At 44.1% G+C, this 27,245-nt stretch overlaps 1 protein-coding gene across 2 annotated transcripts in view; it reads right to left on the bottom strand.

Moving 5' to 3' along the window:
* Positions 1-27,245, bottom strand: part of LOC122936092 (cytochrome b5 reductase 4) — a 356,825-nt gene that overhangs the window by 87,346 nt on the left and 242,234 nt on the right. For both annotated transcript variants that reach the window (XM_044292106.1, XM_044292107.1), the window contains one exon: positions 26,277-26,429. In XM_044292106.1, coding sequence (XP_044148041.1) covers positions 26,277-26,429 — 153 coding nt within the window. The remainder of the gene's footprint in view (positions 1-26,276; positions 26,430-27,245) is intronic.

Raw genomic sequence — 27,245 nt, 5'->3', positions numbered from 1 at the left:
CGCCGTACTCAGGAGAAGTTGGGGAATGTGTTTTGGGATATCATTTTACATATACCCATGCTGGGTGAGAGAAATATCTTGGCAAAAGACAACTTTTCCCATTTTTTTATACAAAGTTGGCATTTGACCAAGATATTTATCTCACCCAGCATGGGTATATGTAAAATGACACCCCAAAACACATTCCCCAACTTCTCCTGAGTACGGCGATACCACATGTGTGACACTTTTTTGCAGCCTAGATGCGTAAAGGTGCCCAAATTCCTTTTAGGAGGGCATTTTTAGACATTTGGATCCCAGACTTCTTCTCACACTTTAGGGCCCCTAAAAAGCCAGGGCAGTATAAATACCCCACATGTGACCCCACTTTGGAAAGAAGACACCCCAAGGTATTCAATGAGGGGCCTGGCGAGTTCATAGTAATCTTTTTTTTGGGCATAAGTTAGCGGAAATTGTTTTTTTTTTTTTTTTTCTCACAAAGTCTCACTTTCTGCTAACTTGGGACAAAAATTTAAATCTTTCATGGGCTCAATATGCCCCTCAGCGAATACCTTGGGGTGTCTTCTTTCCAAAATGGGGTCAGTTGTGGGGTGTTTGTACTGCCCTGGCATTTGAGGGTCTCCGCAATCATTACATGTATGGCCAGCATTAGGAGTTTCTGCTATTCTCCTTATATTGAGCATACAGGTAATGAGATTTTTTTTTTTCGTTCAGCATCTGGGCTGAAAGAAAAAAATGAACAGCACAGATTTCTTCATTCGCATCGATCAATGTGGATGAAAAAATCTCTGCCAAAAAAAAAAGGAGGGGAAAGGCGTCTGCCAGGACATAGGAGCTCCACCCAACATCCATACCCACTTAGCTCGTATGCCCTGGCAAACCAGATTTCTCCATTCACATCAATCGATGTGGATGAATAAATCATTGCCGGGATTTTTATATTTTTTTTTTATATACAAAGTGTTTGTCAAAGCATAGGAACGCCGCCTCCTCCTCAGCTCATATGCCTTGGCAAACGTATCTTTTACTGCAGAGGAGAAATCTCGTCTTGCAGCGCCGCAATGCTTCTGTCAGAATGCACATCAGTGCTGCAGCTAGTCGATCGGTTGGTCCACCTGGAAGGTAAAAAAAAAAGAAAAAACCAGGCCGCAACGCAATAATTTTTATTAACTTTGGAACAGAACATATAAACTTTAACTTTTTGAACTGAACATTAACCTTTTTGCTTACTGGTGTTTTTTTTTTTTTTTTTACCTTTATAGAACAAACCTCTCCTTCCCCATGGGTCAATGTGCAAAGCGCAAATCGCCCAAAGATGTGGCGAAGTGCGTTATGCACTTTTTCCCAGGTGAAAGGAGACGTTTGCAGCAGCTGTGAGTGAATGGGCCCTAATAGCCCTGTGTGCCTGTCCTGGTGAGATGTGATCCCTATGCTAGGTGTACCTGTGTGTGGTACTTCCGGAAACACTCCCCTAAGCATAGGGCAGGGTGGTCAGGACAGTCAGGACAGAAATAGCGGGTGTCACGCCTTATTCCACTCCTGCTACAGACACGACATCTTTTTCGGGGTGACGGTTGGGTTGAGGTATCGGCAACAACATTGGGGAAATGTCGCTCGTGTAGACGGCTAACTACACTGGTGGATGGGGCCACGGAACCTCCTGGGTACAGGAGGTTCTCGATGATCTCTTCCTGAAATTTGAGGAAGGATCGTGTTCTCCCAGCCTTACTGTAGAGAACAAAACTATTATACAGAGCCAATTGAATTAAATATTCAGACACCTTCTTATACCAGCGTCTGGTTCTGCGGGAAACTAAATACGGAGACAACATCTGGTCATTGAAGTCCACCCCTCCCATGTGAAGGTTATAGTCGTGGACTGAGAGGGGCTTTTCAATGACACGGGTTGCTCGCTCAATTTGTATCGTCGTGTCTGCGTGAATGGAGGAGAGCATGTAAACGTCACGCTTGTCTCTCCATTTTACCGCGAGCAGTTCTTCGTTACACAATGCAGCCCTCTCCCCCCTTGCAAGACGGGTGGTAACGAGCCGTTGGGGGAAGCCCGTGCGACTAGTTCGCGCGGTGCCACAGGCGCCAATCTGTTCTAGAAACAAATGCCTGAAGAGGGCCACACTTGTGTAGAAATTGTCCACATAAAGATGGTACCCCTTGCCGAATAAGGGTGACACCCAGTCCCAGACTGTCTTCCCACTGCTCCCCAGGTAGTCAGGGCAACCGACCGGCTCCAGGGTCTGATCTTTTCCCTCATAGACACAAAATTTGTGGGTATAGCCTGTGGCCCTTTCACAGAGCATATACAATTTGACCCCATACCGGGCGCGCTTGCTTGGGATGTATTGTTTGAAGCCAAGGCGCCCGGTAAAATGTATTAGGGACTCGTCTACGCAGATGTTTGCTCTGGGGTATACAAATCTGCAAATTTCTGGTTGAAATGGTCTATGAGGGGCCGAATTTTGTGGACCCGGTCAAAAGCTGGGTGGCCTCTGGGACGGGAGGCGGTGTTGTCGCTAAAGTGCAGGAAACGCAGGATGGCCTCAAAACGTGCCCTGGACATAGCAGCAGAGAACATGGGCATGTGATGAATTTGGTTCGTGGACCAATATGACCGCAATTCATGTTTTTAGTTAGACCCATGTTGAGGAGAAGGCCCAGAAAAGTTTTAATTTTGGAAACTTGGACTGGTTTCCAACGGAAAGGCTGGGCATAAAAGCTTCCCGGGTTGGCGGTTATAAATTGTGTGGCATACCGGTTTGTTTCGGCCACGACTAAGTCCAAGAGCTCCGCAGTCAAGAACAGCTCAAAAAATCCCAGGGCCGAACCGATCTGAGCTGTCTCAACCCGAACTCCAGACTGGGCGGTGAAAGGGGGAACTACAGGTGCGGCTGAAGTTGGGGACTGCCAATCAGGGTTTGCCAGCACCTCAGGGATTCTAGGGGGTCTACGGGCCCGTCTTTGCGGTGGCTGCGACGGGGTAACTACTGCTCGTGCCACCGTACCAGCTTCAACTGCCCTTCTGGTGCTCGCCACTTCACAATGTTCTACGGCAGTGCTGGTAACTAGGTCCAGGGAGGGCTGCGCTGCTGGTGTATGCCTCACCATGTAATCAGACAGCGCCAGCCCCACTTTGCTGCCTTTGAAGCGGATCCTGCGCAACCTGTGGTCTAGCGACACAGGGCCGGGTACGCCTGGTGCTATCAACCTCCTCGTCCGAACTTTGGGTCAGAGTGCCACTGCTTTCTACAGGTTCATATTCTGACCCGCTAGATTCGTCAGATGAGGGTTCCCATTCCTCATCCGACTGGGTCAGAAGCAATACCCCCTGTTTGACATTTGGGCAACTAAATTTAGGGGTATTCCCTGAGACTACCCAAGAAAAAAAGCAAGCCTGTCTTACAAATGGGAGGCTAGCGAAGTACCGGAGGCCGCTGCGGTTGATAAAAAATATCAAAACTGATTTTTTTATCGCCGCAGCGCGTGTAAAGTGAATGTGCAGTGATCAAAAAAATATATTTTTTGTCACTGCGGTGGGGCGGGTGTGGGCGAACGATCAGGCCTGATCAGGCAAACACTGCGTTTTGGGTGGAGGGCGAACTAAAGTGACACTAATACTATTATAGATCTGACTGTGATCAGTTTTGATCACTTCCAGATACTATAAAAGTACAAATGCTGATTAGCGATACGCTAATCAGCGAATAAGGGACTGCGGTGCGGTGGGCTGGGCGCTAAATGATCCCTAAACTACCTAACCAAGGGGCCTAAACTATCCTAAAACCTAACGGTCAATACCAGTGAAAAAAAAAAGTGACAGTTTACACTGATCACTTTTTTCCTTTCACTAGTGATTGACAGGGGCGATCAAAGGGGTGATCAAAGGGTTAATTGGGGTGCAGGGGGTGATCTGGGGCTAGTGTGTGGTGTTTGGTGTACTCACTGTGAAGCCTGCTCCTCTGCTGGATCCAACCGACGAAAAGGACCAGCAGAGGAGCAGGGCAGCCATATAACAGATCATATTTACTAATATGATCTGCTATATGGCTTCTGATTGGATTTTATAAAAATCATCAGCTTGCCAGCCGCGATCATTGGCTGGCAAGCTGATGACGCGACCCCCCTTGACGAAATGCCGGCCCGCATTGCGCATGCGCGGGCCGGCTAAGTGCGTCATCTCGCGTCTCGCGAGATGACGCGCCAATGCGTGATTGTGCGCAGCGCTGCCGCCTCCGGACCGCGAATCTGCGTTAGACGGTCTGGAGGCGGTTAACAATTATGAAGGTATGATTGTACTATCAATGATAAGATCATCTCCTTGAGAGCCGAGTGCGATACCAAGAACAGCTGCTATACAATATACGGCGCTATAATTGGTGAGCACAGAGAAGGCAGCAGCTCTCACAGGACCTTCTCTAACAGCTGATCGGCAGGGGTCCTGCGTGTTGTACACCCACTGATCAGACCTATCCTGAGGATGTAAGATGTGTAATATACTGCCCTATTAAGGGATGAAGTATATATAGATGTTGTAAGGAGGTGATAAGATACGTATTATACTGACCTATATACATTGATGATGCTTAGGAGGTGATCTATATATACACAAAAAAGTAGCCCACCTGCAATATCTCCAAATCATACTGGCTAATAATATATCTCTTAGCTGCACATAGCAACCAATTAGAGCTCAGCTTTCAGTTCCTAAAGGGCTCTGAAAAAATGAAAGCTGAGCTCTGATTGGTTGCTATGGACAACTAAAACAGACTTACTATTAGGCAATTTAATTTGGAGATATTGAAGGTGGACTACTTTTTCGTAGTATTTAAAAAAAAAATAATAATATATATATCTATATATATATATATATACACACACAGTACAGACCAAAAGTTTGGACACACCTTCTCATTCAAAGAGTTTTCTTTATTTTCATGACTATGAAAATTGTAGATTCACACTGAAGGCATCAAAACTATGAATTAACACATGTGGACGTATATACATAACAAAAAAGTGTGAAACAACTGAAAATATGTCATATTCTAGGTTCTTCAAAGTAGCCACATTTTGCTTTGATTAATCCTTTGCACGCTCTTGGCATTCTCTTGATGAGCTTCAAGAGGTAGTCACCTGAAATGGTCTTCCAACAGTCTTGAAGGAGTTCCCAGAGATGCTTAGCACTTGTTGGCCCTTTTGCCTTCACTCTGCGGTCCAGCTCACCCCAAACCATCTCGATTGGGTTCAGGTCCGGTGACTGTGGAGGCCAGGTCATCTGGCGCAACACCCCATCACTCTCCTTCATGGTCAAATAGCCCTTACAAGTCTCTTCTGCCTGTTGCCTGTCCTTAGCAGTGGTTTCCTAGTAGATATTCTACCATGAAGGCCTGATTCACACAGTCTCCTCTTAACAGTTGTTCTAGAGATGTGTCTGCTGCTAGAACTCTGTGTGGCATTGACCTGGTCTCTAATCTGAGCTGCTGTTAACCTGCGATTTCTGAGGCTGATGACTCGGATGAACTTATCCTCCGCAGCAGAGGTGACTCTTGGTCTTCCTTTCCTGGGGCGGTCCGCATGTGAGCCAGTTTCTTTGTAGCGCTTGATGGTTTTTGTTACTGCACTTGGGGACACTTTCAAAGTTTTCCCAATTTTTCGAACTGATTGACCTTCATTTCTTAAAGTAATGATGGCCACTCATTTTTCTTTACTTAGCTGCTTTTTTCTTGTCATAATACAAATTCTAACAGTCTATTCAGTAGGACTATCAGCTGTGTATCCACCTGACTTCTCCACAACGCAACTGATGGTCCCAACCCCATTTATAAGGCAAGAAATCCCACTTATTAAACCTGACAGGGCACACCTGTGAAGTGAAAACCATTTCAGGTGACTACCTCTTGAAGCTCATCAAGAGAATGCCAAGAGTGTGCAAAGCAGTAATCAAAGCAAAAGGTGTCTACTTTGAAGAACCTAGAATATTTCATATTTTCAGTTGTTTCACATTTTTTTTATTATGTATATAATTCCACATGTGTTAATTCATAGTTTTGATGCCTTCAGTGTGAATCTACAATTTTCATAGTCATGGAAATAAAGAAAACTCTTTGAATGAGAAGGTGTGTCCAAACTTTTGGTCTGTACTGTATATATATATATATATATATATATATATATATATGATTGTATTATACTGCCCTGTATATGGAGGATGTATGTAAGGAGGTGATGAGCTATGTATTATACTGCCCTGTATAAGATGTATGTAAGGAGGTGATGAGCTATGTATTATACTGCCCTGTATATGGAGGATGTATGTAAGGAGGTGATGAGCTATGTATTATACTGCCCTGTATAAGGAGGATGTAAGTAAGGAGACTACGACATACAGTATGTATTAAACTGCCCTGTATATGGAATCCATATACAGGGCACTATAATACATAGTTCATAGTCATGGCCCAAATCGCTGTGTAGCCATTTTATGTTTGTGGGATGCTGAGGTTTGTGTGCCAGGGCTGCTTTTAAGTCCCAGTCTGGCCCATGTTAATGTATGAGTTGTTTCTTCTAAACTAAAACCTCAGTATTCAGGTTAAATTGCAGAGTTGGTACTTTGCGATAAATAAGTGGGTTTTGGGTTGATCACAAATGCACTAAAGCAGTGATGGCAAAACCTTGCGATAAAAGGTTAGCCATCACTGCTTTAGTGCATTTGTGATCACCAGAAAATGATGTTGGTTCTATATGCAAATTAGGCACAAGTGCCCAGCAGGGCATTTCCAAACTTCCAAAGAGCCGAAGCCCATCTATTCATAGAGCCCAGTAACTCCTCCATGTGCTCCGAACTCCTTAAAAAAATCACTGATGCCCTCCCCCTCTGCCTGTGAGGTTTCCTTCCGCTAGAGATGAGCGAGCCACTCGATTCTCAGTTCAGGTTCGCAGAATTTGTTCCAATTTCTCCAGAAAATTGGTACATAACACCCTCTAGTCTCCTAGGAGTAGGAATTTTGAGGAAAACTTGTTATCTCTTTTTGTTTATTTTTTTTGTATTTTTCCCTCCGCAAGCTCATGAACGCAATGGCATCAATGGTAAATGATGCCTAACTGACATACTATGGGTAAACAGGCATTTTATGGCATTAACATACAGCGTGTTTAAAAACACACTGCACCACTACATGTTATGCTTTTTCATATTCTAAAGCTTCCAAAATCCTCCCTTATTGTGGACAGATGTTTAAACACACACAGTGTTATGGAATAATTTTTTTTATTTTTTTTTTTTAAGTGGCTTGGTGGACCAAGTATCCCAAAAATATCCCTTGACAGGATCAAAGTGCCAGCTCATACGACACGCTCAAGTGTTAAATGTCAGAAGAAAAAGTGGCTTGTGAACGAACCTAAAAAAATCTCTTAATTCCAAAAGGGAATGGATATAGTGGCACACAGCCACAATAGTGTTGGCAGCAGAAGCAGCATAGCATGGAACATACAAGGCAATAGGTCAGCTGCCTATGGGTAGTAGTAAGAAGTCTCCGTACTACTTGCTAACACTGTGCAAACCTTTTTCTTTTGATCAAATGGAGGATACCAGAATGTACCACACACAGATGGAACTAAAAAAGCTTCTGAAGAAACTTGCCTAACTGGACAGTGACTAGACTTCTTACTACTGGCTAACACGGTATCCAACCTTTTTCTTTTGGGCAGTAATAGTAGTAGGGGTGGTAATGGTAGTAGCGGCAGATGCTTTGCATAAATAGTGGTGGCAGTAGGGAATTAGTACCATATGGTACATGTTGGCAGTCAGGCAGCAGCAGCCTTACGGAAGATGATGGTAGGCACATGCAGCAGCAGTAGCATGATGGAGGCAGCAACAGCACATGATAGTCTGCAGGCCGCAGCAGTGGCATGATGGCGGTGGTGGCATGGAGGCAGAAGCAGCAGCCATACAGAACATGATGGTCAGAAGGCCACAGCAGTGGCTTGACAGCAGCATCAACATTATGGAGGCAGGACGGCAGGCAGCAACAGTGGCAAGATGGGTCACCATCAGAAAGACCAGATTTATTCATTGGCCTCATCCAAATCCAGGCTTGGCTCATATTGAATGGCAGAGGACAACTTGGTCTGTTGTAACCACGTGCGGCACTAAAATCCCTTTCCAAGATGACTAGAGGCTGGCAAGAAAGAAGAAAGAGTGTGCTGTTCCAGTTCGGGCCACTGTTCCAGTCTGTCTGACCAAAAGGTAGGCCTGAACCTGGGTGTTGAGGTGGGAGCTGAGAGGGGACTTTCTTTCAGACATGCTGGCAGCAGGCGTTTGCTCGCCATAAGCAAGCTGTGTACAGTGTTCCCTGGTAATAACATAATTTGGTCTCCCTTTCTTCAGCAAGAAACATTCCCCCTTTTTGCTTTGGCAGCGAGGGTATGGCTATCCAGTAACCAGACCACTTGAGTACACTGATTTGCCTGTCACTTCGTAAGCAAGTGAGTCTACAGGCTGCCATTATTGCCAGTGTGCCCGAGGAGCACGATCTTTCGAACTCCAAACCCCACTGAGGCAATTGGGTGCTGTGTCTGGTGTTACCACCATCATCCTCTTGCTCCTCCAACTCCGCTTCCTCTTCCTCCTCCTCCTGTGTCAGCACCTCCTTCCCCCATGGACGTTTCTCTTTGTGGGTCCCCAACAGCTACAGGGTGGACAGCAAGAAGCGTTACCTGTTGTTCTTTCTCCTCCTTCGTCACCACCTGTTGCATGAGTGTCAGTGTCTCTTCAAAAATACATATGAGGGAGATGAGTTGCAACTGCAGCATGAATGGCATAAGCTGCCACTTCCCAACCTGGAAACAACATGTGCTCCCTGCTGAGGCGGTCTGGTGCATGACAAAATCGTTTACAGCTTTCTACTGCTTGTACAGATGCTCGAGCATGTGCAATGTTGAATTCCAGCGAGTTGGAACATTGTGGATTAAGTGGACCTTAAGGACCTGGCCATGGTGCTGCCTCTCCACTGCCACAAAAAACATTGACCCAGTAGGCCATGAAAGACATGCACTGTCCTTGCCCCTAACAGCTGCTCCAGATGTCCACGGTAGAGTGCAGCTTGCCGCACAGTGAGAATCGCAAGGACTGGCTTGTGTTCTCCACCACGTGAGTGTACAAGGTACTAATACAATGGCACGGCAGTGACTCTGCGGACATGATGCAAGGGGCTGGATGTGGGTTGTGGATGGGTTAAGTAAAGGAGGGCCTCGGACTATGCGGACATGACAAAGACATTAAGCAGAGGGCCAGCCTTGGGTGGAGGGATAGCTAGAAATGGTTAAATAAGGATTTGGTATGTGTCTTCAAAATTTGTAGTACTGTTGCAGTGTTGTTATATACAGATGAAACAGAGCTAAACTTGATGGTTAATGCATTAAGTAAAGAATGACAAGAAAATATTAACTGACTTTTTCAATGGATTTCAATGGCTTTTGTCGAGATAACACTGTGACATTGACATGTGTTATCAGAGACAATTTTAGCCCAGCTACATCTGCAGGTTAGTTTTGGTATGTGTAGTTTTGTGTGTGTATGGCTGGGCTAGTTTGGGTTTTGTTTTGAATTACTATAAGTTTTCTTTTTTATATTGTTTTTCACTTTTATAATAAAAAGAGTTTAAGCCTAGCTAGAGAAAGGAGAGGAAGCACATGCCAGAGCTCCTACTCCTACGAACCTGCTATTCTTCTCCCGTGAGACCAACACTCCAAAGAGATCAGCATATTCTGCTTCCAGAAAGCATTAGTAGGACGAGACAGCAGAATGACTGAGGGATTATGGCTCAGACACCCATCACCTAAACCACAAATAGGTCAGACAAAGCTCACGTCTGAATCCTACAGTGGACACTTATACCCACAAGTTCCTGCTAGTGCAAATCTATAGTCATCCAACCTGCTATCATGCCTTCTAAACTGGTGCCAGAAACTGCACTTTGTATTTACTGCTGCTGGATGTACCACAGGTTATATTTCGCAGTCAGTAAAAAGAGACAGTTATACGATTACTTCTGGCCTGATTCTTCAAACTACATTTCCACTGCATCGATCCCCAGGGAGTAATGGCTTGAGGGAGTTCCAGGGCCACTACCACTCCCATCCTCTGCACTGGCTTCTCAGGTCCTCATTGTACCCATATAGCAAATGAGCTTCTACTCCTACATGCTTCACTGATTAATGTCAGCTCCTCAGGGAGGCAGTGGGATAGTAATGGGACATAAGGCAAAAAAGCAGTGGCCAAAATACCTATAATTTTATTCTCTGACCTGCTAGAAAGGTACATCATCTGTAGTGAAGGTAATCTTCTTACCAGTGTCTGGATTTGTGAGTTATCCCCTCCCTTCTGTTTCACAGCTGTGTCATGTAATCAGCAATCAGACTTTCCAAATAACACAGTGTCTTATGTGTGGACAGGAAGTCAGATTCTCTGTGTATTCCTATGGGAGCCTCAATGTCCGTCTCATAGGAATGAATAGAGAAGGAACTGACTTCCAGCCCTGTGTAAGTTAGAGATCAAAGAGTTGGTCACATGACATAAAAATTAGAAGGGAGGGGATAACTCACAAATATGAGAAGATTATCTTCACTACATTTAGCAAATATAGGATGAAGAAAAGATCGGCAGCACTCACCAATGGTTCTTTTGCTTCTTTTATTCAAGACAGACAGGTTATGCGGCTAAGTAGCAGATTGCCATATTAACATATAAGCGGCGACGGCCGTTTCGCGCAGAAGTGATTGTGCTTCCTCAGGCCACTACGTATGCACGTACCTACGTGCTGACTTCTTATACCTGGCGTCTAGTTGCCATGGAAATCCCTAGCAAACCAGACGTCATGCACACAAGGGTCCACTAATAGCAAAATACAACAAAGAGATACTGTTACAAGAACACATTCAAATCATTGCGGTCATTCAGACCTAGCTGACCTACTGCTCCTGTGCATATGATCCATTTTGCTTCTTTTTGTAAAGGGTACGGTGTCCGTCTCCTCCCTGTCTTCTATTCCAGCAAACTGGAGTGCTTTAACATTCCCTCCATGAACTTCTCTCACATGGTCAATTAGTCTGCGGCAGCCTTTTCCCGTCCTTATAGAGTTAAAGTGCTCCCTGATCCTCTCAAATAGAAACCTGATGTTGGCCGCAATGTAAAAGTGGCCGCAATTGCGCATCAAGACATACACTACATAAGTGCTTCTACAGTTTATGAAACTGGTGACCTTTTTTGTTATGGGGCCTATTTTTACAATCTTCTTTTAGGAGTTGTATTCACATAGCGAGCAACTGCCACATTTGTAGTTGCCTTTCGGCAACCTCTCCGGCAGCCAGTTGGTCTTCTCTTCTCCCAGGAATCTGCTTCTTACAATCCTATCTTTTATTGTGTGGCTCCGTCTACATGTTATTAACGGTTTCTCATCCACTATACCCTTCAAACCCACATCTTTTTTCAGGATATCACAATGTTTAAATATTGCTGTTCGTATTAAATTAGCCATCGGGCAATTTTTCTGTTGTCCTTTCCTGACATTTCCTCTTTTACATCTTAATAGCTCATCTTGGGAACATTTTTCTGCCTCTTTTATCTTCTCATCTAATAGGTGCTCGGGATAACCCCTTTGTAAAAGCCGTTCTTTTAACTGCAGTGCTTGTTTTTTTATATCCTTCATCTATACTATTGATGCGCCTCAATCTAATAAATTGCCCATACGGCACAGATTTTTTCACGGGATACGGATGAAAGCTGTCGTGGTGTAGTAGAGAGTTGGTCGCCGTGGGCTTATGATGATCCTCCGTGACCAACTCTCCAACACAAGCCACGAAGGAAACGTCCAAAAATTCTAGACGTAACCCCCCGAAATTCATAGGGCCAGATATATCATTAGGCAAAGTAACTTTTGTGGAGTGGAAAAGTCGCAAAAAAGTCCCAAAGGCTAAAACTGCGCACAAATTTGCGACTTTTTTCTGCTCTGCACTATGCTCGCCAGTTTTCTGAAAGTGGGCGTGTTTTCGTATGTAAATTAATCTCTAGACAGATTTACTATTGGGACTTTTTTAAAAAGTCGCAAAAAAGTCGCAACTTCACTCCAGTGAGGACCATGCTTATCTTATGAGACTTTTTAATAGAACATGCGACTTTTTCATAAAAGCGTGCGACTTTTGTAAAGCTGCTTACTGACGGATAAACTGCTACCGTCAAACCACATTTATTACAGTCTTAAAGGGGCGATCATAAATCTGACTTGGCTAAAACTGACTTTAGCCATATGTGAAAGTGGAGTGAGCTGTCAGAGTCGTGATAAATCTGGCCCATAGTGAATTTTATAGCCATACAATTCTCATCATTGAGGTGCTTTACAAATTCCCTGCATGCACTCTCTGTGCCGGTCCAAATTATAAAAATATCGTCCACAAACCGAAGAAACAATTTAATGTACTGCAGGTAAGGATTGCTGGTATTAAAAATACACTTGTCTTCTAATCTGGCTAGGTACATATTAGCAAAAGTACATGAGACTGGAGTCCCCATTGCTGTACCGACTTTTTGTCTATACCAGTCCCTTCCAAACCTGAAGACATTATTCTCTAAAATAAACAATAAAGCCTCCTGCACAAAATCACAATAAAGGGAACTCTTTCCTGCCTGTTTTAAAACATCCATGACTGCTGTCACTCCTTCAACATGTGGTATGCATGTATATAAACTCTCCACATCTAAGGACACCAGTTGATAACCCTCCTGCCAGTGAACACGTTTCAAAGACAGGAGAAAATCATTAGTGTCCCTCATGTAGGCTGGAGCACTACTTAATATTGGTCTTAATAACCAGTCAACATACTGGGACAGTGGTTCTGTCCCTGAGCCAATCCCGGCAACAATAGGGTGGCCCGGGGGATGGCTCAGTGACTTGTGCATCTTAGGAATGAAGTACCATGAAGGTTTCATAGGATGAGAGGGCACTAATTTCACCAAGAACTTATTTTGGGAGAAAACTCAGGGTGACATATTTAAATAGTAGATTTTTTTGTTTCTTCTGGATACACTCCACTGGGTCCTGTTTCAACATTTCATAGCCTCTGATGCATATTAATCCCTGGTCATAAGGACCACATTGCCCCCCTTGTCAGCCGGCTTCACAATAATATCATTATGCGATTTTATCCACTCTAGGGCTTTTTTTTCCCCATTTGTTATATTCTCCTGTACCTGGGGATAAATAATGGCCCTTATCTCTTGTAAAACATGCTGATGAAAAATATTAATAACACTGCCAGCTGGCATGGGGGGACAAAACGTGGACCCAACACCTCATTCAAGTCAATGGGTCCGTGAAAAATCACGGATGCACACAAGATTGTCATCCGCGTCCGTGATCCGTGTCCGTTTTTTCCTATCAAAGGCAAACTTGACTTAGATTTTTTTTTTCATTTTTCATGTCCGTGGATCCTCTAAAAATCAAGGAAGACCGACGGAAGAAAAAACAGACACGGATCACGGAACAACGGAAACCGTTTTTGCGGACCGCAAAAAAAAAAAGGCAGTGTGCATGAGGCCTAAGGACCAGGCCATTTTTTGCAAATCTGACCAGTGTTTATGTGGTGATAACTTTAAAACGCTTTTACTTAGCCAGGCCATTCTGAGATTGTTTTTTCGTCACATATTGTACTTCATGACACTTGTAAAATTGAGTAAAAAAAATTCATTTTTATTTATAAAAAAATTCCAAATTTACCAAAATTTTGGAAAGATTTGCAAATTTCTAACTTTCAATTTCTCTACTTATACAATACATAGTAATAACTCCAAAAATAGTTATTAATTTACATACCCCATATGTCTACTTCATGTTTGGATCATTTTGGGAATGATATTTTATTTTTTGGGGATGTTACAATGTTTAGAAGTTTAGAAGCAATTTTTAGGGACCAGTTCAGGTCTGAAGTCACTTTGTGAGGCTTACATAATAGAAACCACCCAAAAATGACCCCATTCTATAAACTAGACCCCTCAAGGTATTCAAAACTGATTTTACAAACTTTGTTAACCCTTTAGGTGTTCCACAAGAATTAATGGAAAATAGATAGAGATACAATTTCAAAATTTCACTTTTTTGGCAGATTTCCCATTTCAATAATTTTTTTCAAGTTACAAAGCATGGGTTAACAGCCAAACAAAACTTAATATTTATGGCCCTGATTCTGTAGTTAACAGAAACACCCCATATGTAGTCTCAAACTGCTGTACGGGCACACGGCAGGGCGCAGAAGGAAAGGAATGCCATAAGGTTTTTGGAAGGCAGATTTTGCTGGACTGGTTTTTTTGACACCATGTCCCATTTGAAGCCCCCCTGATGCACCCCTAGAGTAGAAACTTCAAAAAAGTGACCCCATTTTAGAAACGACGGGATAGGGGGGCAGTATTGTTGGTCCTAGTTTAGGGTACATATGATTTTTGGTTGCTCTATATTACACTTTTTGTGAGGCAAGGTAACTAGAAATAGCTGTTTTGGCAACGTTTTTATTTTTTGTTATTTACAACATTCCTCTGACAGGTTAGATCATGTGACATTTTTATAGACCAGGTTGTTACGGATGTGGTGATATCTAATATGTATACTTTTGTTTTATTTATGTTTTACAAAATGATTTTTTTTAAACAAACAAAAAAAATCATGTTTTGGTGTTTCCATAGTCTGAGAGTCCAAATTTTTTCAGTTTTTGGGAGATTACCTTGGGTAGGGTATGATTTTTGCGGGATGAGATGACGGTTTTATTCGCACTATTTTGGGGTGCGTGTGACTTTTTGATCGCTTGCTATTACACTTTTTGTGATGTAAGGTGACAAAAAAATAGCTTTTTTTACACCGTTTTTATTTTTCTTTTTTTTACGGTATTCACCTGAGGGCTTAGGTCATGTGATATTTTTATAGAGAAAGTTATTACAGATGCTGCGATACCTAATATGTATACTTTTTTTTATTTATGTAAGTTTTACACAATGATTTCTTTTTTGAAACAAAAAAAATCATGTTTTAGTTTTTCCATAGTCTGAGAGACATAATTTTTTCAGTTTTTGGGCGATTACCTTGGGTAGGGTATGATTTTTGCGGGATGAGATGACGGTTTTATTGGCACTATTTTGGGGTGCGTATGACTTTCTGATCTCTTGCTATTACACTTTTTATGATGTAAGGTGACAAAAAATTGTTTATTTAGCACAGTTTTTATTTTACATTTTTTACGGTGTTCATCTGAGGGGTTAGGTCATGTGATATATTTTTATAGAGCTGGTCGATACGGACGCGGCGATACCTAATATGTATATAATTTTTTATTTATGTAAGTTTTACACAATAATATTTTTGAAACCAAAACAAAATAATGTTTTAGTGTCTCCATATTCTGAGAGCCATAGTTTTTTCAGTTTTTGGGCGATTATCTTGGGTAAGGCAGTGCTCCAGACTAAAAAAAATACCTAGTAGCCATTGGCTCCTGAACTTAAAAATTTAGGAGCCAAATCAAATTTTTAGTCGCCAAATTTAAACTGAATCTAAATTTAGGTATCGTGACAATGCTACGCCGATCAGATCGGCGTAGGGTTGTAGGCTTGTTTTGATACCAAAATTTTGATTCGCTTTCGTCACCATAAAAAAGTATTGCGATACTCAATACCGCGCAAAAAAAAAAAAAAAAGCTGTATAGATTTTGCATTTTATGAAACATTCGGCCCATAATAGAACAGTCCTATCCTATTTTTGGGGGTGACAAGGTGACTAAAAAATGGTGAATGCTCACCGCATAGGAGATATTTTTTAATAATTTAATAGTTTGGACAGCGCTATGTAATATGTTTATTTATTTATTGTTTATATATTTTATATGTAAAATTGGGAAAGGGGGGATTTAAACTTAATATTTTAGGGTACTTTCAAGCTAGCGTTTTTCTTTTCCGGCATAGAGTTCCGTCCTAGGGGCTCTATACCAGAAAAGAACTGATCAGGCATATCCCCATGCATTCTGAATGGAGAGTAATCCGTTCAGGATGCATCAGGATGTCTTCAGTTCAGTCAGTTTGACTGATCAGGCAAAAGATAAAAAACCGCAGCATGCTACAGTTTTATCTCCGGCAAAAAAAACTGAAGATTTGCCTGAATGCCGGATCCAGCATTTTTCCCCATAGGAATGTATTAGTGCCAGATCCGGCATTCAAAATACCGGAATGCACCCGCACTAAATCCGGACCCATTCACTTCTATGGGGCTGTGCACATGAGCGGTGATTTTCACACATCACTTGTGCGTTGCGTGAAAATCGCAGCATGCTCTATGTTGTGCGTTTTTCACGCAACGCAGGCCCCATAGGAGTTAATGGGGCTGCGTGAAAATCACAAGCAAGTGCGGATGCGGTGCAATTTTCACGCATGGTTGCTAGGATGAAAGTCTATTCACTGTATTATTTTCCCTTATAACATGGTTATAAGGGAAAATAATAGCATTTTTTAATACAGAATGCATAGTAGAAGATCAATATAATAAACATTGGTGGCGCAGTGCGCCCCCCCAACACCCCAGTATAATAAACATTGGTGGTGCAGTGCGCCCCCCCCAATATATTAAACATTGGTGGCGCAGTGCGCCCTCCAAATATAATAAACATTGGTGGCGCAGTGCGCCCCTCCCAACACCCCAGTATAATAAACATAACAGTATGTTTCTAATGTTATTCCCTGCAGCCGTTTTAGTTAAAAATGCACTTTTATTATATGCTAATGAGCTTCTAGGTGCTATATGGGCGTAAAATCAGCACCTAGAGGCTCCGTCCACTCACCCTGTATTCCGCCCAGGTCCTATGTTGTGCCCGCCCAGCTCCTTTTGATCGATGCCACTGTTCCCTGCATCGTTGGCGAAATCCCGCGCCTGCGCCGTTCACTTCGGTCTTCGAGGCAGGCGCAGTGAGTGAAGGGCGCTTTCCTGATGCCGGCTTCCTCACTGTGACGTAGTCGGCGCAGGCGCCGTGAGGAAGCCGGCACCAGGATCGCATCATTCACTCACTGCGCCTGCGCCGAAGACAGAAGTGAACGGCGCAGGCGCGGGATTTCGCCAACGATGCAGGGAACAGTGGCATCAATCAAGAGGAGCTGGGCGGGCACAACACAGGACCTGGGCGGAATACAGGGTGAGTGGACGGAGCCTCTAGGTGCTGATTTTACGCCCATATAGCACCTAGAGGCTCATTAGCATATAATAAAAGTGCATTTTTAACTAAAACGGCTGCAGGGAATAACATTAGAAACATACTGTTATGTAGTGCTGACATGGGCGCATCGCTAATGTCAGTCAGCTACATAACAGTATTTCTGGTGGTAGAAACCCTTTAAATTATTTTTTAACCCTCATTGGCACTTCCCACTGAGCCACCAATGTTTCTTAAACTGGGGTGTTGGGAGGGGGGGGGAAATCGCACTGTGCCACCAATGTTTCTTATACAAAGACAGGAGGCGGGTGCCGGAATCAAATAGCCGGCACACAACCTTTGTGACAGGGAGCTGTGATCAGCGGCAGTTAACCCCTCAGGTACCGCACCTGAAGGGTTAACTCAACTGCAGCTGATCGCAGCTCCCTGTCACACGGGTCGGGTGCCGGCTATTTGATTCCGGCACCCGCCTCCTGTATTTGTATTACAGGTCAGTTTTCTTCATTGGTGGCGCAGTGGCCACAACCCCTCCCCTCCTCCTCCCTTCTCTTCATATCGGCGGAGGCGGCGGCAGCAGCACAGGGGGGAGGGAGAGACTCCTTCTCCACTGCGCTGCTGAGAAGAACATCGGCGGCGGGGCAGAGAACTATCATCTCCTGTGCCCCGTCGCTGTATTCAACTGCAGAGCTGCGGCAGGCATTTAGCCAAGGTGCCTGCTCAACGATTTGAGCAGGCATCGTGTTCCGATCACCGCCCGCCGGGCGGCGGTGATCGGAAATACATAGGACGTACCCGTACACCCTGTGTCCTTAAGTACCAGGACATCAGGGTGTACCGGTACGCCCTGTGTCCTGAAGAGGTTAAAATATCCTAGGTCACCCTCAAAGGGGTTGTCAAAATCAATTCCAGTCAGAAGCTCAGAAGCTGGGTGTCAATATTGAAGGCTAGTGGGTTGGACTTTAGCGGTATTTCACACTCTTTCTTGGAAACCTCTAATTGATTTTTATCATGGAACATTTTTTGTAAATACAATTTCCTGACAGGTTTATATAAATCCACAGCTTTCATCTGTATCCCGTGAAAAAATCTGTGCCGTATGGGCAATTTATTAGATTGAGGCGCATCAATAGTATAGATCAGGGCTGGCCAACCTGCGGCTCTCCAGCTGTTGTAAAACTACAATTCCCACCATGCCTTGCTGTAGGCGTGATAGCTGTAAGCAGTCTAGGCCTGCTGGGAGTTGTAGTTTTGCAACAGCTGGAGAGCCGCAGGTTGGCCAGCCCTGGTATAGATGAAGGATATAAAAAACAAGCACTGCAGTTAAAAGAACGGCTTTTACAAAGGGGTTAACCCGAGCACACATAGGCGTGCGCACGGGGTGTGCCGGGTGTGCCTGGGCACACTCTAATAGGTTCGTCACCTCCATGCGCACTGCCCCCCAGCCTATTTCCCTGTCTGTTTTGCTGGCTGCCGCCGCCCGCCGCGCTGTCAATTCATTTACAATATCTGGCTGTGGGCTGCCGGCGGGCGGTGGCTAGTATTCAAATAGGGGGCGGAGTCCCGGACCCGGCAGAGGCAGAGAGGGAGTGCGTGCTGTGCGGCGCAGGCTGAGTTGACGTTGACGTCACGTCACGCTGCATCTGAATAGTAGTACCCTGCCTGCGCGCCTGGCCGTCTGCTAGCTGGTGAGGTGAGGGCTGGGCATATAAAAAAAGTAGTATGTACCCCCCCGTCCCACAGTGCTACGAATCCTCTGTTGTCGCCTGTATTATCCTGATACCCCTCAGTTATATAATATATCTGAGGGGTATCAGGGTAAATCATACAGGGGATAATATAACTAGGGGTATCAGGGTACATGAGGGGAAATATAACCGAGGAGGGCTAGGCTACTATCAGACATTATACAGGGGTAATATAACTTATCTTACCCCTCACCCCTGTATTATGTCCCTGATAGCCCTGCTCACTTGTATTACCCCTGTATAATGTACCCTGATAGATACCCCTTAGTTATATTACCCCCTGTATAATGTACCCTGATACCCCTCAGTTATATAATATAACTGAGGGGTATCAGGTTAAATTATACAGGGCGGGGTAATATAACTAAGGGGTATCAGTGTACATTATTATACAGGGGGTAATATAACTAAGGGGTATCAGGGGACATTATTATACAGGGGTAATATAACTTAGGAGGGCTATCAGGGGACATTATACAGAGGAAATATAACTTATATTACCCCTGTATAATGTCCTTGATAGCCCTCCTCAGTTATATTACCCCCTGTATAATTTACCCTGATACCCCTCAGTTATATTACCCCTGTATAAAGTCCCCTGATAGCCCTCCTCAGTCATATGTCATCCACAGATCCCCCATAACAGTGTGTCATCCACAGGTCCCCCATAACAGTGTGTCATCCACAGGTCCCCCATAACAGTGTGTCATCCACAGGTCCCCCATAACAGTGTGTCATCCACAGGTCCCCCATAACAGTGTGTCATCCATAGGTCCCCCATAACAGTGTGTCATTCACAGATCCCCCATAAAAATGTGTCATTCACAGATCTCCCATAAAAATGTGTCATTCACAGATCCCCCATAAAAGTGTCATCCACAGATCCCCCAAAACAATGTGTCATCCACAGATCCCCCATAAGTGTGTCATACACAGATCCCCCATAACACTGTGTCATCCACATATCCCCCATAACAGGGCACCTGCGCACTATGGAGAGACTGAAAGGAGGGGAAGATCCGCGGAAGCAAGCAGAGGACGGCATAGCAGAAGACTGAATAGCTTCTTTTGTAAGTAAATTATTTTATTATAGTGCTGAAACTGCTTTAAACTCTAAAGAAAAGTTTTGGAGAGTGTTTCTCTCTTTCTCAGGTATGAAGCAATACCGAGGAAGAAAGGAAAACTCTTGAAAGCTTGTCTTTTAAGTATTAGGATAGTACAATAAAAAGGTACCCCTGCATACCGCAATACTCTCCTATTTTGTAATCTTATTTATATATACTTATTTAGTTTTTTTCAGTAGTATGATTATATGGTGGAATATTATGACTGTGGTATATTATGTGCCCTCCCCCCCCCCCCCCCCCCCCTATATATTGTTCCTAGGCGCAGAGGCGGAGTCACGGCAATGCTAGGGTGAGGCCCAGCCTGTGTGTATATGTGTGTGTGTATATAATTATATATATACAGTGTGTGTGTATATATATATATATATATATACACACACACACACACATATATATATACATACATACATAAATACACAAATACACATGTGCGCGGGGCGTGTGTTTTTGTGCTTTAGGGTGCACACCCTAATGCAATAGGCTGCGCACGCCTATGCGTGCACATATTAGATGAGAAGATAAAAGAGGCAGAAAAATGTTCCCAAGATGAGCTATTAAGATGTAAAAGAGGAAATGTCAGGATAGGACAACAGAAAAATAAAAAAAGATCCATGTTCTTATTTAAATTTAACCCGATGGCGAATTTAATACGAACAGCAATATTTAAACATTGTGATATCCTGAAAAAAGATGTGGGTTTGAAGGGTATAGTGGATGAGAAACCGTTAATAACATATAGACGGAGCCACACAATAAAAGATAGGATTGTAAGAAGCAGATTCCTGGGAGAAGAGAAGACCAACTGGCTGCCGGAGAGGTTGCCGAAAGGCAACTACAAATGTGGCAGTTGCTCGCTATGTGAATACAACTCCCAAAAGAAGATTGTAAAAATAGGCCCCATAACAAAAAAGGTCACCAGTTTCATAAACTGTAGAAGCACTTATGTAGTGTATGTCTTGAACCATCAGGTGTCTATTTGAGAGGATCAGGGAGCACTTTAACTCTATAAGGACGGGAAAAGGCTGCCGCAGACTAATTGACCATGTGAGAGAAGTTCATGGAGGGAATGTTAAAGCACTCCAGTTTGCTGGAATAGAAGACAGGGAGGAGACGGACACCGTACCCTTTACAAAAAGAAGCAAAATGGATCATATGCACAGGAGCAGTAGGTCAGCTAGGTCTGAATGACCGCAATGATTTGAATGTGTTCTTGTAACAGTATCTCTTTGTTGTATTTTGCTATTAGTGGACCCTTGTGTGCATGACGTCTGGTTTGCTAGGGATTTCCATGGCAACTAGACGCCAATCTTTTCTGGATAGTGCACCACCGTATTGGTTTATGTTGGAGGCATCGAGAGGCCTGTGCAAGCACGTATTAGTGTTAACACGGATCAGCAGTGCCACCTGTGACTGACTCTTCTTTGTTGATTGTATTGACTTTACCTTCACTACAATTTAAGTCATGCACCTTTCTAACAGGTCAGAGAATAAAATTTTTGCGGGAGTTCTTCTTTAAGCAGTTTGGAGCTGTATTTTTTGTTGAGGGAGCAATAGTTTTTAATGGCACCATTTTGGGGTACATACTACTTTTTGATAGTTTTTCTGAGGTGACCAAAAATTGAGATTTTTTTGTTACAGTGGTCACTGTACAGGATGTATTTTAATAGTTTGAACATTTTAAGATGCAGTGATATCAATGATGCTTATTTTTATTGCTTACATTTATACGTAAAATTGACTAATTGTCATTCACATTTAAATACTTTTTAAATATTTTTTAAAATATTTTTTTTTACTTTTATTTTTAATGCCCTAGGGGAATTGAATTTCTGATTGTTTGATCACTTATGCCATTAAACTGCAATTCTTCAGTACTGCAGTCTATGGCGATTGTGACGTCTCCCTATTAAAGGGATTCTGTCACCTAACACAAATTCAGATTTTAAACCAGTCATGCTGTAATCCGTCCAGTAGTTTTGCTGAAAAACAACTTTTATAATTATTAATCCTGAAGGTGCCCAGAGGAGCGTTACGTTCCACTTTGTGTGCCCTTTCCTCCTGAATCCCTAACCGCCCACAGCGTCTCATCCCTCTCCTCCCCCTCCCTGACGGCCGAGCGAAGTCTCGCGCAGACGCAGTACCCACTGAGGGTGCGCCAGTGCGATTTGCTGGAGACTGAGGGCAGGAGCTTCATCGTCGTCACTGGGCAAGCGCCGAGCCCAGTGACGTCCGATGCTCGCTCTTCCCTCAGTCTCCAGCAAATCGCACTGGCGCACCCTCAGTGGGTACTGCGTCTGCGCGAGACTTCGCTCGGCCGTCAGGGAGAGGGAGGAGAGGGATGAGACGCTGTGGGCAGTTAGGGATTCAGGAGGAAGGCGTTTTGGGCACTGCAGGGGGCGTTACTAGGCACACAAAGTGGAACATAACGCCCCTCTGGGCACCTTCAGGATTAATTAGCACAATTAAAAAAGTCGTTTTTCAGCAAAACTACTGGACGGATTACAGTATAGAACAGCAAAGCCGATTCAAGGTAATCTGTGGAGCATGACTGGTTTAAAATCTGAATTTGTGTTATGAGAGGTGACAGAATCCCTTTAAGCCCTGCCAGGCTAACTAAACGGAACTGCTTCATTTTAGTACTCATTACGGTCGCTATTGACTTCAGTTTCTGAGGGATTAAATGATGACATACATGTATGTCAACTGTCAGAGAGGGGTTTAATCAGAAAGCTATGGCAGTTATGCTGTTTGGTAGCAGCAGTCTTTTTGCATGTGACAACAAAAAGTACAGTCATATTTAGCTATCACTTTAGAATTTGTTTCTCAGTTACTGACAAAAATACTGACCAGAAAAAAACTTGATTATTCATTTACAAAAATTGGCAATCCAAATGGCTGTACATCCTGTTGTCATGTTTGCAAAAATGGTACCAAAGCAGAAAAATGCCACTACTTTATCTTCTGATTTACTAATATTGCTAATATTTACATTTTAGGCGGAAAAACATTTGAAATGTCATTCCAAAATGTTTGCTTGCTCTTCTACTACTTCTCTGCTTGCATGCCCTACAAAGTGGCCTGGCAATATCAAGAAATATGAAAATAAAAAATCATGCTGGTAAATATATGCATATGGGTAACAGACTGTATAGGTCCTGCTGTTCTGGCCACAGCTTGCTTCACTTTTCATCTATAGAGCAAGATGAGTTGCTAACTACATTCTCAGACTCCAAATCTTTAGTGCTGGACAGGTTTATTCCTCGTCACCACCAAAATGTGATATCAGTAACAATCATGTTTTATCATGTTTGCCACTGCCTGCAGGGCCGGCCTTTGGGGTGTGCGGGCTGTGCGGCCGCACAGGGCGCCATAGCAACAGGGGCGCCGGGCGGCCGACAGCCCGCAATGTAATATGGGCAGGCGAGCCCCCCCCCCCCCCCTCCTGTACTCAGCAGGGGGCGCCCGGCGCCCGTTGCGGTAAAAAAAAAAGTTGCTTATATAAGTTGGGGGCGGCTGGCGGCGCCCCTCATTCTGCGCCGCCTGAGTGGCTTGCCGCTCTAAAGAATCCTGCCTGCGCCTGTTAGTGTAGCGTGGCCGAGCTCTGTTAGGTCCGCGGTACAGGAGCTTTTGTTTCCTGTACCCGGCCGGACTGACAGGAAGTGCTCACTTAGTGTGCACTTCCTGTCAGTCCGGCCGGGTACAGGAAACAAATGCTCCTGTACCGCGGATCGAACAGAGCTCGGCCACGCTACACTAGAGGTACACTAGAGTGACAAGGGGGGAGGAAAGAAAGAGAGAGTGACGAGGGGGGAGGAAAGAAAGAGAGAGAGTGACAAGGGGGGAGGGAAGAGAGAGAGTGACAAGGGGGGAGGGGGGAGGAAATAATGAGAGTGATGGGGGGGGAGGAAATAATGAGTGATGGGGGGGGGAGGAAATAATGAGTGATGGGGGGGGGAAATAATGAGAGTGATGGGGGGGGGAATAATGAGAGTGATGGGGGGGGGAATAATGAGAGTGATGGGGGGGGGGGAATAATGAGAGTGATGGGGGGGGGGAAATAATGAGAGTGATGGGGGGGGGGAATAGTGAGAGTGATGGGGGGGGAATAATGAGAGTGATGGGGGGGGAAATAATGAGAGTGATGGGGGGGGAAATAATGAGAGTGATGGGGGGGAAATAATGAGAGTGATGGGGGGGGGAAATAATGAGAGTGATGGGGGGGGAAATAATGAGAGTGATGGGGGAGGGAAATAATGAGAGTGATGGGGGGGGGGGAATAGTGAGAGTGATGGGGGGGGGAATAGTGAGAGTGATGGGGGGGGGGAATAATGAGAGTGATGGGGGGGGGGATAATGAGCGTGACAAGGGAGGGCGGGTGGAATAATGAGTGACAAGGGAGAGGGGGGATAATGAGAGTGACAAGGGAAGGGGGGGGGGGGGAGAGAATGACAATGGAGTCCCCAGAGCCAGACTGCAGCCAGAGTCCAGATCATCTTATTGTCCTGGTGGTAAGTAGACAATGCAATATGTTTATTATTTAATTGTTTAGTTATTAATACTACATTGGAAACAAATTTTCTCAGCTGGACACCGGCCGACACTGTGCATGCGCTGGGAGCCTCACCAGCGTTTAGGGTAGGGAAAAAGCACTGGCCCGTACGTAATTTTTCCCTTCCCTAACCGCTGGTGAGGCTCCCGGTGCATGCGCAGTGTCGGCCGGTGTTCAGCTGAAAACATCCATCCGATCACTGCGCATTGGCCCATAGTTTTTCCCTACCCTAACCGCCGGCGAGGCTCCTGGCGCATGCGCACTCTGCTGTGAAATTTCCCTAACCTGTCGTTGTGCGCCTGCGCGGCGCTGCACACCTCCTCACGTCATGTCCGGTGCGACCGGAAGTGACGAGGGTAGGGAAATCTCACGAACTAGGGAAGTATAACATTACACCGGCCTTTGGGGTGTGAGGGCTGGTAACTACTTGGTTGGATAGTCAGCCAGCCTATGCCATGATGCCAGCAACAAGCAGTGTTTTTTTTTTTTTTGGGGGGGGGGGGGGGCGCCACAAGGTTAGCTCGCACAGGGCGCCTGAACACCTAAGGCCGGCCCTGACTGCCTGACCCTGTAAATCAAAGCAACAAAGGATGGGCTGGGCACACAAAGGAGGAGCATCCACAATCTCATGTGCATACGACTAGCCTGATGAAGGGCATCCTTTCTGCCCGAAATGTTGTTACAAAAAGGACCACTATGTCCGGCTAATGCAAATAAAAATCACTTAAGCAAAATCTGGAGTGCTGTCTAAATTGTTGAATAGTTATACGTTCCAAGAGGTGGAGCCAGGAACATACCACGACGTGCACCCAAACCAGTCAGAATAGATCACTACAAGATTCCAACACAAAGGAGCAGAGCTTGGGTGCAAAAAGAGCAATAATTGCTCTCATTGCATCAAGGGCCTAATTTACATATTAAGAAATTATATTTTCACTGCCTAGTCCTGTCAATTAAACGGCAGATGACACGGCAGCTGCAGAGAGAGCTGAACCTCTAGGAGTAATGGCAACGCCTCCGTTGCTCCTAGAACCTAATTTGCATATAATAAAACATCATTTTTCACAGCAATGCAGGCATATATGTACATGGGACCAACACAGCTGCCAAGTGCACATGGAAGAGATCAGCCAGTTTCATAGGTTCAAATCTGCCCTTTAAAGAGGACCTTTCATCAGTTTTAACATAGGCGTATTACCTTGTTAGGGCGGCTCCCACTGATGACATGGATGTTTTTTTTTTTCCAAAAGCCCCCCGGTTCGTCCACTGTTGCCCCCCGTTGATTCGGCGCTCACAGCAGAAGACTGCGTCTCTGCCCCATTGCGACGATACTGCTCATTAGAATACAAGGCGCCAAATCAACGGGGGGCAAAAGTGGATGAACGGGGGTAGGGGGCTTTTTAAAAAAAAAACAAAAAAACATCCATGGTATCAGTGGGGGCCGCCCCACAAGGTAATACCATAATTAGCCAATGTTTAAACTGATGAAAGGTCCTCTTTAAACTGCAAGTATATCAAAAGTGGTATACCTTACCATAACCTTAATGCAAAAATTTCTATATGTAGATTTTGAAAAAGAAAGAAAGGAAAATAGAAGAGACAAGGCCGCCTTACCTATTTCTAGTTTATCAAAGTGTGGCGTAAAACTTCCATTTGTGTAGATTTTAATCATCAGGTAAATATATTTCTTCTCAGAATCTGTTGACTGTATGTGATCTATTACCAAATCCTGGGACACGGGGGTATATGGCTTTACTATTTCCATACCTGCAACAAAGAAATCCATTAATTGTATTGAAAACATTACTCAACACCAATTAGAGGATTTAAAAAAACAAACAAGAAAAACTAATCAGACTTGAAGCAACACTTGATGGTCTCAGCACAAAGATTTCAAAGTACTAGCATACATACCTTTGTCTCTGTGCTTTTCAGAAGAGGACCAACCTCTTACCCATTAGAGTCACTGCCATGGCTCTCTCCCTTGCTCAAGTAGTCAGGACCTACAAACATGTATGTGTGGGGTTGGAGGAGGTAATGTTGCTGTGACCATGATTATAGAGGAGCTTTTATATGAAGGCGGATGGTGAATTCACACATTTTTGTGCAGGTGCTGAATTTTTTTTTCTCCTCACATTGTTTAGATTGGTTTTAAAGGGGTTTCCAAGCTCTAGATATTAATTACCTATCATCAGAATAGGTCATCAATATGAGATCAGTAGGAGTCTGATACCCAGCACCCCCACCGATCCATCAACTGTGCTATTTCCTGAGGACAGGACATCAATATCTAGAACCTGGATAACTATTTTAAAACCCCACTGTAATCTGATCATACAACAAAGTACCTCGCTTGGCTCCTGTGAACCAAGTCCCTAGGTTTCTTAACCCATTAGTAACCAGATTGACCAACCAATTTTTGTCATCGTCGTACAAACCGGATTCCAAAAAAGTTGGGACACTATACAAATCGTGAATAAAAACAGAATGCAATGATGTGGAGGTGCCAACTTCTAATATTTTATTCAGAATAGAACATAAATCACGGAACAAAAGTTTAAACTGAGAAAATGTAAAATTTTA

Source organism: Bufo gargarizans, chromosome 4, assembly GCF_014858855.1.
Source record: "Bufo gargarizans isolate SCDJY-AF-19 chromosome 4, ASM1485885v1, whole genome shotgun sequence".
Classification (NCBI taxonomy): Eukaryota; Metazoa; Chordata; class Amphibia; order Anura; family Bufonidae; genus Bufo; species Bufo gargarizans.
Note: the sequence above shows the minus strand (reverse complement) of the source record. Positions and strands in the feature narration are given on the sequence as shown.